General features: G+C 51.4%; 1 protein-coding gene and 1 long non-coding RNA gene across 4 annotated transcripts in view; one reads left to right on the top strand and one right to left on the bottom strand.

Moving 5' to 3' along the window:
- The window catches only part of GPA33 (glycoprotein A33), a 49,557-nt gene extending 30,584 nt beyond the window's left edge, over window positions 1-18,973 (bottom strand). For all 3 annotated transcript variants that reach the window (XR_006705969.1, XM_045453065.1, XM_045453067.1), the window contains exons 1-2: window positions 18,722-18,973; window positions 3,607-3,761 (exon numbers count right to left, since the gene is read on the bottom strand). Coding sequence is in view for 2 of the 3 variants with exons in the window: in XM_045453065.1 (XP_045309021.1) it covers window positions 3,607-3,761; window positions 18,722-18,764 (198 nt within the window). In the remaining variant the exon portion in view is untranslated. The remainder of the gene's footprint in view (window positions 1-3,606; window positions 3,762-18,721) is intronic.
- Window positions 11,558-13,796, top strand: LOC123585187. Its single transcript, XR_006705970.1, has 2 exons — window positions 11,558-12,764; window positions 13,014-13,796. It is a non-coding gene; the product is annotated as an uncharacterized LOC123585187 (long non-coding RNA).

Raw genomic sequence — 18,973 nt, 5'->3', positions numbered from 1 at the left:
AAGGCCAAGGGAGGAAGATTCGAGACGGAGGTTGAAAGAGGTTGATAGTGGGCGCTGCTAGCGCGAGATGAAACCGGAGGCCGGAGGAGCACATTGAAGTCAGCGGAAGAGAAGTGGCTGGTGATGCCAGGGGCTTGGCGGAGGCAGCGGGCAGAGCACGCTGGGGAGAGACGGGAGCGTGGCCACAGTGTCAGGGGTGCCGCCGCCCGTGTCCTTTGGGGAAATTAGAAAAAGGAGGCCTAGTGTTCGGGCAGACGCAGCCTGTGCCAGGGCACTCGAGCTGGCTAATGGAGTGCCCCCTGCCGGGCAGGGCGTCACTGTGACCGCCCCGGAGGGGACAGATAGAAGGGGCGGAGCATCAGGGCGGGAGACGAGGGACGGTCTCGGCTGTGGACCGGTCGGTGGACGCAGATCCTTCCCAGCTCGGCTCTTTTCGGCCCTGCTGGCTCTGCCCCGGACTCTTCATGCCCCAACCGCCCTTCCAATCACAGCTATCCTGTAGCTTCTCCCTGATCACCCATCCCCTCGCCCGTGTCACACGAATCTCCCTGAGAACACAGAGCGAATCCCTTCCTCTGCACCCCTGCTTACTCTCAAGGGGATTGCCTCAGACCCTTTAGGAGGGGAGGGATCCATCCGGAAGAGCTTTAGTGTTTAAGCACTCGGGGAGGTGCCTGGCAGACTTTACATCTGCTTGGCTGAACCCACGTGGTGGTGAAAGAGACATCCTTCAGTTTCTCAGGCTGAAGGCAGCAGCTTCCCTCTCTAGGTTTTCCTGCTAGGATTCCGGAAATAGGACGTGTGCCCGTGGCCCATCAGCGTCCCTGGAGCCACAGACAGGTGCAGCAGGCCACGATTTCCTCTCCTTTACCATCCGTCCTTCTGCTGTAGGCCCTGGGTGTCCTGGGTCACCCCTTCTTTCCTGTCAGGGAGAAAGCTAAATGCCTTCACTCTGGGTATTCCAGGGCCCTAATGCTCACCCCTCTGGCAGGCACGTTTGGGGAGTGGGGGACATTCAAGATACTTTTGTGATTTTTTAACCTCTCCCCCCTTTTTGTATATGTAATGCTAAGCATGAGAAAATGAGGAAATATGGCTCTAATGTTTAACAAAGGAAGGAGAAAGAAAGACCCTAATTTCTGGGAGGGGGTCTCCGTCTATGTGGAAAAGGAGATCAAGACTGTTATCAAAAGTTTGTCTGGGGGCGCCTGGGTGGCTCAGTCGGTCAGGCATCGGACTTTGGCTCGGGTCATGGTCAGGCAGTTCATGAGTTCAAGCCCCTCATCGGGCTCTGTGCTGACAGCTCAGAGCCTGGAGCCCGCTTCAGATTCTGTATCTCCCTCTCTCTCTCTCTGCCCCTCACCTGCTCGCACTCTGTCTCTCTCTCAAAAATAAACATTAAAAAAAAAATGTGTGCGTGATTGCCCCTGAGTTTAGGATCCAAAACAAAAAAAAAAAAAAAATTTTTTTTTTTTTTTGCCACGTTGTGCGTTTCCTCCTGAATTGTAAGTGGAACACAATCCTGGTGCCCATTTATACCGTGAAGTGGATATTGTTACAAAGAACACACCAGAGGCTTTCTCACTGGTAAGCAAATAATGCCTTGTGAAGCCAGGAGAGAAACCCCTGTAGTTTTACCAGCTGATGCTGTCTGTCTGCTGGAGAATAAATTTTGGATGTTCTTTTTTCTTCCCCCCCCCCCAAAAATAAAATTAAAAAAATCAAATAGGTGCTCCACCTCTTAAAATTAGAGAAATGTGAATTTGATCAATAACGAGATACCTTTTTCACTTATCAACATGGCAAATATCAAACAGTCTGGAGAATGCTCTGTGTTGGAGAAGGAGGTGCCCTCGTGTTGGTGAGAGTGGACATTGCCATGACATCTAATGAGAGCCATTCGATTTTATTTATAAAAGTTTTAAGTTCACATATGCTGTGACTCAAAAGTTCCATTAAAAAATTTGTTTTTATTGAGTTATTTTTGGGAGAGAGGGAGGGGCAGAGAGAGACAGGGAGAGAGAGAATCCCAAGCAGGCTCCGGGCTGTCAGTGCAGAGCCCAATGAGGGGCTCGAACTCACAAACTGTGAGCAGAAACCAAGCGTTGGACGCTCAACCGACTGAGCCACCTAGGAGCCAGAAATTCCGTTTTAAATAATTGATCCTATATGTATATAATTTAAATATACCTTCATGCTATTATATATGTGTGTATATATATATATATATCCATAGACACTCATATAGAGAGATTTACTGCAGCATTACTTGTAACAGCAAAATATAGGAAACAAATCAAATGTCTATCGTTGGTACAAATAGCACATTCCTAAAATGAAACACAATGCAGATGGTTAGAAAATGAGATAGATATAAATGTACTGACGTATGAAAAGATCTTCATGGTACGTATTAACAGAAAAAAGCCAAGTGCAGAACGATGTATGTGTAGTCTATGTAAACATACATATTCATATATGTATATGTGCACATACATAAGTCTACACGTACGTTTGTATTTGTGTATGGCCTGTATTGAAGGCCACCCCCAAACTGTTAAGGGTGGTTCCCTCTGGTGAGGGGAACAGGAGACTGGGGGTTTAGGGTATGAGGGAGACAGACTTTCACTCTGGGTACCTTTTTACTGCTTCAACTTCGGTCCTATGCATGTGTTATTTATTTATATATTTACTTTTTTAATGTCACTTATTGACAAATCAGTTTCCCTACCACACCCGGTGCTCATCCCGACAAGCGCCCTCCTCCGTGCCCATCACCCACTTTCCCCTCTCCCCCATGCCCCCTTAACCCTCAGTTTGTTCTCCGGATCCAAGCGTCTCTTAGGGTTTGCCTCCCTCCCTCTCTGTGACTTTTTTTGTCCCCCCCCTTCCCCTCCCCCGAGGTCTTCTGTCAAGCATGTGTTATTTAGACACACACATTCACCCAGTTGAGGCTGTGGGGAAACAGGCACTCGGGCCCTGCTGGTGGAACACAAAATGCTGCCCCGTGGGGGGCAGCTTGGTAGCCTCCGTGAATCGTAAAAGCATTTACCCTCTCTGGGAGCGCATTCTACCTGTGCACGAACACAATGACATATGGAAATGGCTATTACTGGTAATTGGAGGATTGGGAAGAAACAAGTGCCTATCACTGCGGGGCTGGTTAAATATTAACAGTGTCTCCACACAATGGACTCCTATGAGCTCTTAAGGAATGCGGGCGCTCTCTATTAACTGATACAGGAAGCTCTCCGGGAACGATATTAAGTGAAAAATGCAAGGGGCAGAACAGCCTGGAATATGCTGCCTATAAAATCTGGTCTCAGGGAGAGCTCTGTGCTCGTGAAAAGGAATGACGGTCTCGAATGACACAATTTAGGTCACGTGAGACTTGCCCAGCAGAAGGATATTTTAGAGAAGGTCACTTTTTCATGATAAAGGACCCCTCCCCGGGGCCAACATTCACTGCTTCCTCCCGTCGGCCCAGCCTGGGTGTTAACGTTTATTCTAACATTTATTGAAAGACTCTTTAGTGCTTGTCCCCTAAGAGGTCGTGGTCAGGTAATACGCATTCCCATGACAGGAGTATTTTTTAAGGATCCTTACCGAGTGACTCCTTAGAAGCTTGTCCCATTGCACAAGTCCATCTCGGTTGGAGGCAGAAGTGTGATAGGTACACGGAAGGGTAACGCTGTTTCCCCGGGCAGCCCGGAGAACATTCCGGGGGGTTTCCACAATGATGGCGTTGGCAGTCACCCAGACTGTTAAGAAAGTGGGAAGCGGGAAGAAGTAAATGATACGGCATAGCCACTCGTTGCCCAGCCCATAGGGCTTCTGAGGGAATACCCAGGGACATCCTCCCCCTGCACTCGCAGCCGGACAAGATCACACTGCGATCTTGGCCGTGGCGCACCAGCTGTTCTCCTCCAAGACTAAGGCGAAGACAAACGTGGACCTTGGTCCACCCTATACCCATCCCGCAGCACCACAAAGTCAAATGCATTGTGCGGTAGTGTGGTAGCTAAAAGCCCAGCTTTGAGCCTCAGCCCCACCTCTTACCAGCTGCGTGAACTTTTCTCATCCATCAAGTAGGAACGCGGATACTTCCTAGAGCTTCTGGGAGAACTTGATGGGATAAGACGCGTAAATATATATATTTTTTAGTCCCCGTCACATAGACGGCTCTTGATAAATAGTCCTCACCATCTTTTTCGTTGTGATGATGATGTAGTCATTCATTGAACACATTTTTACGCAGCGCTTAAAGGTGGTAAGGAGTTTTATAAATAAGATTAGATCAAGGTAAAGAGATAGAAGGTATTCCCCGGGGTTTGTCGGGAAAAGGTGTCCCTGGTGAGTTTATTCTACATAAGTTTATCAGGACAAGGTGAGGAAACCAGTGCGGCCACGCGAGTATGTCCCATCATGTGTGCTCATCTTACCACATGATGGTGACTCTCCTCCGTGTCCCCTCCTCTTGGATCTGGGTGAGGCTGTGACTACAGTGTGAGTTTCACCATATGGCTCCTCAAGCTAACCTGTAAGAGGCCATAAGCTTTGCCTGGCCCTCTTGAGATGCTCACTCTGAGGACCTAAATCAACATTCCGCGAGGAAGTGAAGCGGCCACATGGAAAGAGCACGTGCAGGTATTTGGGACACGCCCCCAGCGGAGGTGTCCGGGCAGCCACCCTCACTTCCCAGCATGTAACTGAGCAAGCCCAGCCATCGAGGGAAGCAGGACCGAACGGACCCTGCAGAACCCGCCCATAGTGAGGATTCCTGAGCAAAATACATGTTGGCATTGTTTTAAGACACAAAGTCTTGGGTGGTTTGGTTTGTAGCAATGGGCGGTTGGAGCAGAAAGCCACGTGGATACGTGTCATGAGAATTTTCTAGGCAGGAGTAAGTGTGGTCCAGCGAGGAACAGCAACGAAGACACAAGGGTGGGAGGGGAGTGAGGAGGAGAGATGAGACAGAGAAGGGTCTTGTAGCACATATTTGGGGCTTCAGATTTTACTCTGGAGGCGTGGGAAGCCCTTGGGAGGGATTTAAGCAGAGGTAATATATGTGACATACGTTTTTTTAATTTAATTTTAAGTTGACATCCAAATTAGTTAGCATCTAGTGCAACAGTGATTTCAGGAGTAGATTCCTGAGGGCCCCTGACCCATTTAGCCCATCCCCCCTCCCACAACCCCTCCAGCAACCCTCAGTTTGTTCTCCATATTTTTGAGTCTCTTCTGTTTTGTCCCCCTCCCTGTGTTTATATGATTTTTGTTTCCCTTCCCTTATGTTCATCTGTTTTGTCTCTTCAAGTCCTCATGTGAGTGAAGTCATATGATTTTTGTCTTTCTCTGACTAACTAATTTCACTTAGCATAATCCCCTCCAGTTCCATCCATATAGGTGCAAATGGCAAGGTCTCATTCTTTTTGATTGCTGAGTAATACTCCATTATATATATATATATCACCATATATATATATATATATATATATATATATATATATATCACCATATATATATATATATATGTATATACACACACACCACATCTTCTTTATCCATTCATCCATCGATGGACATTTGGGCTCTTTCCATACTTTGGCTATTGTTGATAGAGCTGCTATAAACATGGGGGTGCCTGTGTCCCTTCGAAACAGCACACCTGTATCCCTTGGCTAAATACCTAGTAGTGCCATTGCTGGGTCGGAGGGTGGTTCTATTTTTAGTTTTTTGAGGCACCTCCATACTGTTTTCCAGAGTGGCTGCACCCGCTTGCCTTCCCATATTTGACATACATTTTTAAAGCATCATCCTGGCTGAAGCGAGGTGAAAGGAAGGAAGATATTGGGGAACAGAACGGAAGCAGGGCCAACATTCAAGGGGCTATTTCAACAGTCCAGATGAGTGCAAATGGTGGCTTGGGCGCAGGAGGTCGTGGTGGTGGCGGTGGAGAGAAGTGATCCACATTCGAATGGATGTAGAAAATAGAGCCAATGGGATTTGGCTGCACATTAGATTTGACATGTTAGAGGAAAAGAGGAGGCAAGGATCCGTACAGGATTTGGCCTGAACAACTGGGAGGGTGGGATTGTCATTTACGGAGAAGACGAAGGCTGAGGGAGGGGCAGGTTTCCGGGGGAAGATCTGGAGTTTGTTTGTGGACATGTGAAGTTTGAGATGCTTATTAGACGCCTAGGTGTTGAGGAGACGGTTGTGCAAGTCTGAAGTTCCCCCGGAGAGGTCTTTGAAGGCCAGAGGATGGGGAGGAAAACAGAGAAGGGCACAAAGACAGGGCAGATATCCGGGACGGGGCCCTGGGGCACTCCAGTGCTTAGTGGTGGCGAAAATGAGGGGAAACCGGCAAGAGAGAAAGAGAACTGGCCAGGGGGCTAGGAAGAGAGCCAAGAGAAAGCATTTCCCAGAGGCCGCACAGGAAGCGTTTCATGAACGCAGAGGGGGCCAACCACTCCGATGCTGCCCATCTGTTGGGCCAGGGAACTGGGAACCGAGAGATGACCACTGGCTGTGGTCACATGGAGGTGACCTTGGTATGAGCAGATTCCACGGAGTGGAGAGGGATGGAGCCTGGGAAATGGGTTCAAGAGCAAATGGGAGGAGAGGAAGAGGACGGCTTTTGCCAAAAGGGAGAGAGAGGGGGGCGCCTGCATGGCTCAGTCGGTTAAGCGGCCGACTTTGGCTCAGGTCATGATCTCACGGTCTGTGAGTTCGAGTCCCGCCTTGGGCTCTGTAATGACACTCAGGTCATGATTTCACAGTCTGTGAGTTCGAGCCCCGCCTTGGGCTCTGTGCTGAGAGCTCAGAGCCTGGAGACAGCTCGGAGCCTGGGGCCTGCTTCGGATTCTGTGTCTCCCCCTCTCTCTGCCCCTCCCCTGCTCACGCCTCTGTCTCTCTTTCTCTCAAAAGTAAATAAACATAAAAAAAAAAAAAGGGAGAGAGAGAAAAGGGGCTGTGGGGGCTAAAGGAGACTGAAGGGCTGAGAGAGGTTTGTGCCTTTTTAAAAATATATGTTTCATGACTTAAACAATGTTTTTTTAATACTGCAGCCTTTGTTTTCCTCTTCTATGGGATCTTTGCATCCCTACTCAGCGAGTGAGACAAAAGTGCCGGACGGGACATCTAATCTGTGATGAGAAAAGTAGGAAGTAGAGAAGTTCATCTCTAGAGCCTTCCAGTTATCCAGTATCTCCTTTCTATCTGCCCAGAACCCACCCTGCCCCGAACAGCTGCTGCCCCCTTCCTGCTGCTGCCTGAGAGTGGCCTGCCTCATGCTCAAAGGGTTCTCTCTCACCCTCACCCCCCTCAAGGTTCTCCTCAAGACCGAGCCCTTCTATTCGTGAAGAGTATCCAACTGACTCAGCTAATTCCCCACAAGGGGTTAAAAATGGTCAGTGTTGTGTTAACCTCTCCAAGGACAAAGGGGGAGAGCGAGTCTGTCTGGGACAGACAAAGTGGGATTCCTTCCTCTTGGAAGGAATCAGAATCTCCTGGTGCCATGGTTTGCTGAGGAAGAAGTTTAGAGTGGGTCCACTGTCCTAGAGGGAAGGTCCAGGCTCTCCCAAGCAGAGTGGATGCCTCTCTCCTTTGTGCCACCTGCCACCCAGGAGTACCTGCCTCTTAGCACTTCTGTCTCATGAAAGTTTATAACACAAGTGGCAGAGTGGCCAAGGGCCCAAATGCGGGAGCCAAACTGCCCAGGCTGCCATCCTCTTTCTTACTTTAAAAAAGTTTTTTTTTGGGGCGCCTGGGTGGCGCAGTCGGTTAAGCGTCCGACTTCAGCCAGGTCACGATCTCGCGGTCCGTGAGTTCGAGCCCCGCGTCAGGCTCTGGGCTGATGGCTCAGAGCCTGGAGCCTGTTTCCGATTCTGTGTCTCCCTCTCTCTCTGCCCCTCCCCCGTTCATGCTCTCTCTCTCTGTCCCAAAAATAAATAAAAACGTTGAAAAAAAAATTTAAAAAGTTTTTTTTTAATGTTTATTTATTTTTGAAAGAGAGAGAGACAGAGCGTGAGCGGGGAGGGGCAGAGAGAGAGAGGGAGACAGACTCTGAAGCAGGCTCCAGGCTCCCAGCTGTCAGCACAGAGCCCGACGCGGGGCTCGAACCCACGAACCGAAAGATCATGACCTGAGCCAAAGTTGGACACCTAACCGACAGAGCCACCTCGGCACCCCTCTTTTTCTGTGTGACCTTAACCAACTTAATTAACTTTTCTGTGCCTCCATTTTCCCAGCTATGAAACGAGGATAACAGTATTACCTAACTCAAGGTTGTTGGGGGGGATTGCATGGCTTACCATAGTTAGCATGCATGTCCTCTACCCTGGCACAGGGGCAAGAACTATACCAGCATTCTAGATTGTCACGTCTTCCCCCTCTGCTACTCTGTTTTCCTCATCTTTGTGTCCCCAGGGCTCAACAAAGGGCCCCACCAAGGAGGTGCTCAAGCAAGCACTCTTCCACAGCAAATAAACAGTTGTAGAGAATCTGAGCTTGAAAGATGGGTGGGATTCACACCGAGAGAAACTTGCTGGAGAACCTGTCTTACCGATTGCTAGAAACATGCCAAAAAATCAAATAAAGGACCAAAAGAGCCCCCCCCCCCACCAGAGGGGAAGACGCCCCAGTTGGAAAGGAGAAAGGTCCATTGAACCTCCCTAAAAGGGTGGGGTCGGAGACCCAGCCCGAAGCCCTGATGACTGCTTGTAAATAATTAAGGTTTGTTAAGAAGATAATAAACTGTCTCCTGAGAGCTCACCGGAAAGTAATACATCCAAGGAGGATAATGAAATGTTTGATGGAACTGGCCGCTTGAGGCCAACGCAGCGCATTATTGGAACCCCTGGGGAACTGGCAGTGAGGTTTTCACTTAGGAAAATCCATCTGCTCTGAGAAACCACACGGTTAAGGAGGTGCCCCGAGGCCAGAGGTGACCCCACCCGCCCCAGGGCAAGGCGCTGGCTCTGGCCTTGAGGAAGTGTTAGTCCCCTAGAGGGGGAGGAGCAGCTCACAGGGCCTGGGGAGGGGGGGAGGGGTCTGTACTGCCTCCACTGGTGGCCGCGGTGGTTAGAACTTAGCATTTGTCAGCCTGGACGTGTAGGGATCCGTAACTTCTAATCGAGTCAATGAATTTCGCCAGGGTCCTACTTCAGGGCCAGGCGCTGGGGAAGTGAGCAGAAACCACTGGGACCTCCTCCAGAAACCACCGGAACCGTCCCAGCCCCCGCCTGCTCGCAGGCTTGTCCAGACCTGCTTCAGGCGGCACGCTTCTCTCCTGCACACACAATCTTCTGACGGCTGGTGCGTGCAGGCAGATGGCACGCTCCTGCTGGCAGGGTGTCTCCCATTTCTCTTGTCGCCACTGCCTGCCAGCTCCCCCACCAAGGTTTCTACAGAGCTGGGTGCTCATGACACCTTGTGGACTGGGGCGCCCGGGCGACTCGGTCGGTTAAGCGTCCTACTTGGGCTTGGGGTCACGGGCCCCTGCCTTAGGCTCGGTGCTGACGGCTCAGAGCCTACTTGGGATTCTCTCCCTCCCTCCCTCTCGCTGCCCTTCCCCACTGACTCTCTCTCTCTCTCTCTCCCTCTCTCGTGCAAAATAAATAAACTTAAAAACAAGTGGCCTGGGGCACAGTCCCTGCACAGGAAGGAGTCAGAGGGGCAGCCTAACGGAGCCTAATTAAGTGCAAGTGTCTAGGGAGTCAAGTGTAGGGGGAGGGACGGGAGGGGCAGTGTTACCACCCCAAGAAGGATTGTAACAGAAAGGCTCATTGAGGAGGCGGGACTTGGAATTGCCCCGCCCCGCAGGAGGCAATTCACTATGCTGAACTTGTATGTGTAAGAACGTAGAAGAAGCAGCCAGAAAAAGCAAGACTCCCCCCCGGGCGAGAAGGGTGGGATCAGGTCCTATGGGACTAGCCGTGCTCACGGCGAGTGTCAGCTGCTTCCATGTGTGCGGAGAGACAAGTCCCTACGTGGGAGCCCCTATCTGTGACTGTGTCCCGCCCGTGCCAGGTGTTTAGGGCATCCCTGACTCACCAGGGCAGAAAATGAGGAAGCAGCCCAAAGGCCACCGGGTGGCACAGGGGAGGGAGGCACCTCAGGAAGGAGGCGGGCTCCAAGTGTGACAGCTGGTGCTGGGGCAGAGAGGGCTGCTCCAGGGACAGGGCTAGCTGGGAACAGAGACAAGCCCAGCAGGCGGGGGGCGGGGTGGGGGTGGGGGGGTAAGACCTGGGCTCTGCCAACACAGAGGAGTTTGAGGGGCAACACCCTCTATAAGAGCCTCCGGGTGGAATATGTCTGCCAGCAGCTTTCTCAATACTGAAATCCCTACCACTGAGGGGCGACACTGAAGCTGCTGAATGCAAGTGCTGTCTGGGGAGGAGGGGGGACACACTGGGCGACTCTCTTCCTCTCACCTGCAGGACCGACCCATCTCCTTAATTAATCCCTCTTATCCATCAGACCCTGGAAAGGCACTCGGGATGGGTAACTTTTTTTTTTTTTTGAAGTGCTTTTATTATTTTTTTTAAGTTTATTTTGTTGCGGGGGGAGGGGGAGGGGAGGAAAATGCTAGCGGGGGAGGGGCAGAGAGAGAAGAGAGAGAATCCCAAGCAGGCTCTGGGTTGTTAGCACAAAGCCCGATGTGGGGCTCACACTCACGAACCATGAGATCATGACCCGACCCCAAATCAAGAGTCGGACACTTAACCCACTGAGCCACCCAGGCGTCCCTAGAATGGGTGACTTTTGATAGAAGCAGATGAGATTAGAAAGTGGAGACTTGGAGAGAAGCTGGGACTGCCTAGAGAAAGAGGGAAGGAAAGAAAGACAGGACAGGAGATAACTATACACAAACCAGCTTGCTGCCTAGTGAGGCTCCAAAGGGTAGGTTCTCATTCATTAACAGCCTGTTCAGCAAATGGCTGCGGGGCACGCATGTTGCAGGCACTGTGCTAGACTTTGGGGAGAAAATGACAAGCAGGGACAGACAGGGTCACCGCTCTCACGGCACTCAATCTTCTGGGTGAGTCAAACTGGAATGAAGAATCCCAGAGACAAACGTAAAACCGCCATGGAAAACAAGTATTACACATTCAGCGACAGGATATAACAAAATTTGGGGATGAGAAGAGGTGATCCTAAGGGAGAGCCTCTTGAGCTGACATTAGAGGATGAGCAGGAGTGAACCACAAGAAAATTGGAGAAGAGATGGGGGTGGGGGAAGAGCATTGTACAGAGGTCAGGGCATGGAGAAGGTGGGGCCCATTCCAGAAAGTAAAAGAAGCCGTTTAGGACAAATTCCACTATCTGCCCTCTTTCAGCCAGGTTGCCTCCCCTTGTCCCCTCAAGACTGTCCTACAATGCAATTCTGGGCTGTCCTATAATGCCGTGTGGCCAGAAATGTGGAACGGGGCCCAAGTCTAAAAGGCCATGACGACAATTTGAGGGGTTTTATTGTGTGTGGGTTTTCTTGCTATCTGCCTTGATGGCTAAATTGATACAGTTCTTTTTTGCATCAAAGAAGTGAAGACTCAAACGGGGGAGGGAAAAAAGAGCACTAATTAGTTTGAAAACCAGTTTATCTTTCTACAGTTAGATAAGGAGAAAAATGAAGAACCCCCTGCTAGTGGGGAAAGGCAAGCATTATCTAGAGTCTAGCACGTGAATAATATACTCGGTTATCGCGCATTGCCATCGGTTTTCCACGGCAGAGGATACAGCAGACTTGGAAAGGTGCATGCTTAAAGCCAGGTTAGTCTTACATTCCATAACTATGCTGTTTGTGGGGCTGTTGTGGCTAAAGTAGTTGGCTATGCCCAAATGGGCGTTGACCTGTTCCCACAAATCTTTATCCCAGTCTTCATGGCCAGGAAGGCATTGCCATGTGCTCTCAGCCAATCTCTTGTCCTAGGTTCCTGGTTTGGTTGACAGCAACCCCCTCAACACAACTTTTGTCATCACGGCTTGCGCTATAATGACTGGTTTCAGTCCAAGGAACCCGGTGGTGAGCATCAAAGGGCCAAGTGGCCTACTTACTTTCAACAGTAGTACGGTTGGTAAGCTCTGCCACGTCGGAAAAAGAGCCCATCTAAGCGCTCGGTGGAGACAGAGATGCCCTCACCCCACATCTGGGCACCAGCAACAATCACTTCCGGCCCCTGATGCTGGGGAATGAGGCCCCCACTTCCTGTGCCAGGCAGGTGGGTTCTGGCTAGAGCCAGAGGCTGGGAGCTGAGTGGTGAGCCTCGTGGGCCCGCCATATCCAGGGGTCCCCCTCTCTGGCCCATCCTCCTCAAGGGCCCCCTTCCTCGGGCCCAACCTATTCTGGACCCCCCGCCCCCCCCCCCCCCCCCCCCCAGCATGATGGTGGCCCCGCATGGCCGGGACGCCAGCCGCCTTCCTTGTGCTCCGTGGCGGCCATCTTAGGGAAGAGAAGGAGTGCCCGAAAATGGGCGCAAGGAGACCCGGGAGGGGTGAGAGGTCAGCTGCTGGTTGGGAAGAAGCTTTGTTTTGTGGAAGTTGTCGGCCTGGAAGGGCCGACTTTTGATTTTGAGGGTAGAGGAGGGGAGTACTGAAAAGGAGAGGAGCAGGCAGAAGAGCCTTTATCACCAAGGACAGGACTGCAGTGTGGAATCTCCCAGGTCGATAACAGTAGCTAAGAATGCTTGGTAGGATGGAAGCCCAAGTCAGACCAAAGGGAGTCTCAGAGGTGAGGAGAGGGCTCAATGAAAAGAGTTGGAGAGGTGGGGCGCCTGGGTGGCGCAGTCGGTTAAGCGTCCGACTTCAGCCAGGTCACGATCTCGCGGTCCGTGAGTTCGAGCCCCGCGTCGGGCTCTGGGCTGATGGCTCAGAGCCTGGAGCCTGTTTCCGATTCTGTGTCTCCCTCTCTCTCTGCCCCTCCCCCGTTCATGCTCTGTCTCTCTCTGTCCCAAAAATAAAAAAAAAAAAAATAAACGTTGAAGAAAAAAAAAAAAAAAAAAAGAGTTGGAGAGGAAAAGTGGACCAGAAAGTTATAGTGGATTGTGGAAAACCAGGCATACTTTGTGATGGTCAGACGATAAATTCCTATTAGGAAGACATCAGTGGGGCCCAAAGTGACCTGAGAAGGCATTAATGGAGGAAAGGGACTTGTGACTTTTGAAGATTAGACAGGAAAAAAAAAAAAAAAAAAAAAAAGGAAGGTGTGGATACTACAGGTAAAGCCAGTGATTAATACGTTTCCAAACCGAGGAGTAAACAGGGGATATGACAGAAATTTTTGGACTGTCCAAGGTATAGGAGGCAGTCTCGGGGATCAGTCGGAGTGCTGACATGCTGGGGTTCGGTGAACATTCCAGGGGTCTATAGAACTTAAATCTAACCTAATTAGGAGAACCTACCCTCACGATTGGAGTCTGGCAGTAGGTGGGAAACCACTGCAGAGCTTTAAGTAGGGGTAGTGATGTCATCATTTTACTTTAAAAGATTGTTCTGGCTCCAGTGTAGAGGACAGATAGAAGGGGCAAAACAGGCACACCGGGCCAGTTAGAGGCTGTGCCTCCCTGTAGAGGGGCCCGTAGAGAGAGGAGCCAGAGTTAGCATCAGCTTGCCAGCCTGGAAGTGGGCCTTCCACCCCCGGGAAGTCATCCTGGGTGATGCCACCTAGAGCAAGGACAAGCGTCCCTGCCCAGCCCCATCCAAACGGCAGAGTCGTGAGCAAAACAAATGCCTACTTTATCATTTTCAGTCCGGGGCTGGTTTCTCACACAGCAATAGGAAGCTGTTAACAGATGACTGCTAGGTTTCTGGCTTTCATTCCTGGACGGATGGGCGTCATTTACGAGGCAGGGTCCGCTGAGAAAGGCCAGGTTAGGGGAAAAGATTACGAGCTTGCTTTTCAGCTGGTGAGTCTGCAAGTGCTTCTGAGACATCTAAGTTGAGAGGTCATGCGGGCTGTTGGATCTGCGGGTGTAGATAGCTCAGGGGAGAGGTCGGGTTTGAAGGCACAAATCGTGAGCCCCTTGGAAACGGGTAACGCCCGAAGATGTGGATGTAGCGTGAAAATAGAAGTGGGTGTAGGTGTGAGGAGCTCTGACATTTCCTGGTGGGCAGAGGAGAATGAAGCCCCAAAACACACCTGAGAGGAGGAGGCCAGCACGGAGGAGGAGAACCAGGAGAGGGAGTATCATGGGAGCAGACAGAATAGTTTCCGGAAGGAGGGATGAGCAGGGTCAAGGGCTGCCAGGAATACAAGCACATCCTGAGCCAGACGCGTTCTCCCCAGGCCTCCCAGGGACCAACCTCACAGTCAGCAGTGTGGCTGCGTTACCCAGAAGCCCGGGGATGGGACTGCGGGACAAGGGCAAGATGAGGGTCACACCTGTGCCCACCAACCCGTTCCGCCCTGGAGTCTTGTTTCTTAAACTGTTTCTCAGCATCACCATCCCTTGGGAGCTTGTTAGGAATGCGAAATCTCAGGCCCTGCCCTGCCGAATCAGCCTGCATTTTAACAAGATCCCCGGGGGACGTTTATGCACGCGAAAGTGCGAGAATGCACGCACTTGGGCCCCTGAGTCAAGACACCAAATCAGAGGCCGGAAGGTAACTCAGGACAGTCTCCAGATGGCGCACAACTGAGCCGAGTCACTTGCAGAGTATCCGTGGCAACAGAGGTGACCGTTGATTACACCTACTTTCTTTCAAGTTTCAGTATATGACATAAACATAGATGGCACGTGAGAATCACCTGGGTAACTCTGTCAACCTCAGGGAGACACGCAGATTCTGCCTCCCCATGGTTCTGATTCAGAAGGTCTGGGGGGCCGGGGCATCTCTGTTTTTTACTCCCCGTGTGATTGTGATGGGCAGCTCGGGTTGATAGCCACTGCCCTAAACCATCACTCCTCCCCCTTTGCACGCGTACTCCCCTTGGGCTGACCATTCATGACATCCTTCCCCTTTGAGGCTGCGGCTGGGACTGGGGCATTTTAATCCTGATCGAATCTCTGGCAGGTAGACTGTGTAATTCCCCGGGCACGTGAGCCCTCCCTGGGAGTGCTGGCTTCTGACCTGTGCTCAGATACCAGGAGCAGGTGGTACCCAGGCCCCTGGTGGGAGCCGGGCCCGGGGGATGGGCGTGACAACAGGGCTCATACCCACGGAGCAGGTGAAAGGCTGGGCTGCCCATCTCACAGCACACCGCACTGACACCATGCTGGCCCTGGCCTGAGTACCGTCCTCTCAGAGTCAAGATTCGCTGGGTGCAAGGCCACCCTCTTATCTGATTCTACTCAGGTGTGCACGTCTAAGGCCGAAATCCACAAACCTCACAGCCTGGGCCGGGTCCCTGCTTAGGAGCTTGGACATACAGCTTGACACTGAGCTCAGATCTATTGCACTGTGACAGGGCAGAGCACAGGGACCTCTCCGAGCCTGTGTGACCTTCAGAGCGGACAAGTGTTAAGTCTTTTAGGGAAAATTATCCTGCTGGGAATTGTGGCTCTAGCAGAGACCCCAGGGAAGGGATCTAAAATGGCATGTCAGCCTCAGTTCAGGAACGTGGACACCTAGATCCCAGGAAAGAACTCCCCCCCCCCCCCCCCCCCCGCCTAGATCAAGCATCCAAGGATTTGTTGAAATATTTTCGGATGGGGGAGAAAAAATGTATTTCCTCCTCTACTGTATTTTGGGATGATAGATTCCTTTGTTTCTCTGTGTAATGCAGTACTTTCCAAAGTTTTTCTAATACAAGCTTCAAAGGGGTTTCCTCTAGTTCTGGGAAGGTGGGGCTTTTTTTTTTGTGTCTTTTATCAAGTCTTCAAAGATGTTAGTGACTCCAGGCGGAGCTGCTTAGAGACTTTATTTTCCCTCGGGCGGCTTCCTCTTTACACATCTCTTTTCCTGCAACTGTACCTCCGTCACTTCAAGTCTCACGGAGTCTGGTGGCTGGAAAAACTCCCGGAGGGGAAGAGCCTTAGTTCTGTGTCCGAGTTGGGCCGTTTTCTCCAGAAGCCTTTGGGAGGGGCGATAAGTCAGGACTCGTCCACGGTGACCCTGACTCTTTCTTGGCACACGTCTAACCAGACCCCAGCGCTCAGGCGACTGATTGCCAAAGTCTACTAATTCTCTGTAACTTACACTTGCCCGCACTAATAATATCCGTAATAATCATAACTGGCATTTATTGAATTGAACGCATTTATTATGCGCCAGGCCCTGTTCCAAGGCCTTTACGTTTACAAACTCATTTACTATCCATAATAACCCTGTGGGAGGCACACTGCATTTGTACACATTATAGATTACCCTCCCCCATTGCACAGAGCGGGGAAACGGAGGTTGATGGAGGTTAACTAATTTGCCCTCCCCACCGCCGCCGTGTAAAGTCAGCACAGGAAGGGAGAGGCCCCGCCCAGTGCCTGTGACGGGGTAGAGCTCCATGATAGGAGGAGGTGGGAACATTTGCTCTGGAAGGGCGAACTAGTCTTGTCAGGCTGATTTCCCGTGGGCTTTCATATTGTTTTCCAATTTTCTAATATGCCACCTTCCATTTGGGTCCCTACCGTATGTCATAATTTCTGTCTCCCCAACGTCTGATGAGTCCTGGGGCCTACTGGCTCATTCAGAGGGGGTGTTGCTCTGCCCAGGACATCAGCAAAATCTAGGTCCTTCCTGTGCAGGTTCAGGTGGAGAAAGGAAGTGGGAGGGAAGGCTAATAGGTCTTCTGGAACCCAGCTCAAGCTCCGCTTCCTCCAGGAGCCCCTCCCTGACTTCCCTGCTCCTTCCTCTGGGGTCCTCTCCTGACACATGGTGGGAAGGGCCACCCAGATGCCCTTTGAATACCTTCATTGCTCACTTGTGCATGGCAGTGGGCATTTTGTCCCCAGATGTTTCCACTTGGCGAAGCGTCCCTATGCCCCGAGCTGGCCACCGACCGGGGCTTGTCCTGCTCACTGCTCCAGCTCCTCCCCCTTCATGTAAGGTATGGAGGCAAAGGTCGTGGACGCAGGGAGCTGGACCGGGCAGGCCAGGCGGGTAGAGGGAAGGGGATGACAGCAGAAGGCACGCTTCATCATCCGGTCTGAACACAGGCCCAAGAGCTGGTTCCGCTGGGGGAGTTTCCCCAGGGGTCACATGCCTCCTCAAAGGAAGGGGCAAAATGGACCCCTCCGGGCAATTCAGAGTTAAGGCCACTTTTCATTCTAAGCCGGGTGAGCATTTTGTTTTAGAGTTGTTTGCTAGGCCAAAAATGCACTGGTTGTATAGCCAGACTGCAAATGCAAGGATGTGTACAGGGGGGTGGCGGAGGGGGAAACGTCCCTGGCAAGACCTCGGGCTCAGAGCGTCCCTGGCCTAGTCCGGGGAGGATGGTGGTTTCCTTTCAGCCTCCCTCCCTCAGGGCTTGAAGCATCCTTACTGTCTGCAACTGATGGCTGAGACAGGTTCCCTGATGGCTGCGATCATTCCAGACCCCTCACTCCTGAGACCCCTGCAGAAACCATGCGTTCAGTGAAGAGGTTTCCATGAAGGAATGAACCACTGAGGCCCTCTAACCTGCTCATGAGGGCCTCTCTACCCCCAGTCATTTGGGCCTCTTGTGGGGCTTGAGCCAGCCTGAGCTGGTGGATCTTTCCCAGGTCCACATCCAGGACTTGACCTCCACCTAAGGGCTTAAAGGTCAGGTTTTGAGCGATGGGAAGCGTGGGGCCCGCTGGGCCGACAGGCCAGCTGGTTCTGGGGCTTGCTCTAACAGCTGAATACCTTGGCCCCACTTCCCAGGCCTTGGGGTTTCCTAAGTTTCCTGCTATAACTCTTTACCTCCTCCCCATTTTTACCAGATCCCTGAAGCCTGGAACAGTTTCTAGATGGCAGGCTGATGGGATTTCTCAGCATAGCCAAATACACTAAATTAGAGATACTCCTCCAATTCCCTCAGCCCCAGTCTCTCAATTTCCGTTCTCCATTCTACTTCCTCCCTGTGCCCAGTACCCCAACACCAAGGCCTCCGCCCTAACCCTTAAACACTCCATGGGTCCCACGCAATGACTTTGCTGTTTAACAGCAGTGGATTTGGATTTGACCATTATATTGACAAATGTCTGATTTCTATGTTGCAGGGTGTTCCCATCTGCCAAGTTTTCAGCGACCAGAGTATCGGAAGGGCTGAAGGGCTTCGACCTTGGGAGAGGGCCTTTGTAGTTTGGTTTTTGAAGGGTTTGAGTCTTCTCTTGCTCTGGGGATGATACTGAGCAAGTTGCAGTGTCTCTCTGCCTCGGTTTCCCTACGTGGGATGGAGATATTATCACTTTTACCATTGCCTTTTCCTCTAGTTTTAAGGCGGCGGGTAAAACCCCAGGTAGTGAACATGTCGATACCCACACATTCCGGATTCTCTGGGACTTGATTTCAAATACTTAGTCCCTATTGTCAGATCGTGTGTCTGATCTCGTGATCTGATTCGGGATCAGAATTTACAGTCTTGAGAATTTATGAATTATTCATTCCAGAAATGGACTGGAATTTTATTTACTGATACGCATATACAGACCATTCTGATCCTGGTTCTGGCCTGGAACCTGCCGCCTGCACAACAGAACCTGTAATTCTGCCCAGCAGGAACTCAACTATGTCACTGGAGGGCCTCCCTGAGGAGGCACTGTCAGCACTCAGGCCCCTTGTCTCACCCGCCCCTGGGCCCTGGACAGGGGAAGAGCCTACTCACCTGCACAGAGCATCCCCAGCACAGGCCTCATCTTCCTCGCCATGGTCTTGCTTCCTCTGTGCCCCAAGCCCAGCCTGGCTTGAGCCCCAGACAGGTCGGGGCTGACTAGTTGAATTTACAGCAGCCTCTGGCCTGGCCCAGCCCTCTGTCGCTGTGGTTTCCCTTTTCCTGCACACCTCTGCCCAGCCTGGCCCCCCAATTGTGCTCGTCAGCTGGTCTGGCAGAGGAGCTAACCTATTGGACTGGACTTGA

This window comes from Leopardus geoffroyi, chromosome C3, assembly GCF_018350155.1.
Source record: "Leopardus geoffroyi isolate Oge1 chromosome C3, O.geoffroyi_Oge1_pat1.0, whole genome shotgun sequence".
Taxonomy (NCBI): domain Eukaryota; kingdom Metazoa; phylum Chordata; class Mammalia; order Carnivora; family Felidae; genus Leopardus; species Leopardus geoffroyi.
The sequence above is the reverse complement of the archived record's forward strand: the minus strand, read 5'-3'. Positions and strand labels throughout refer to the sequence as shown.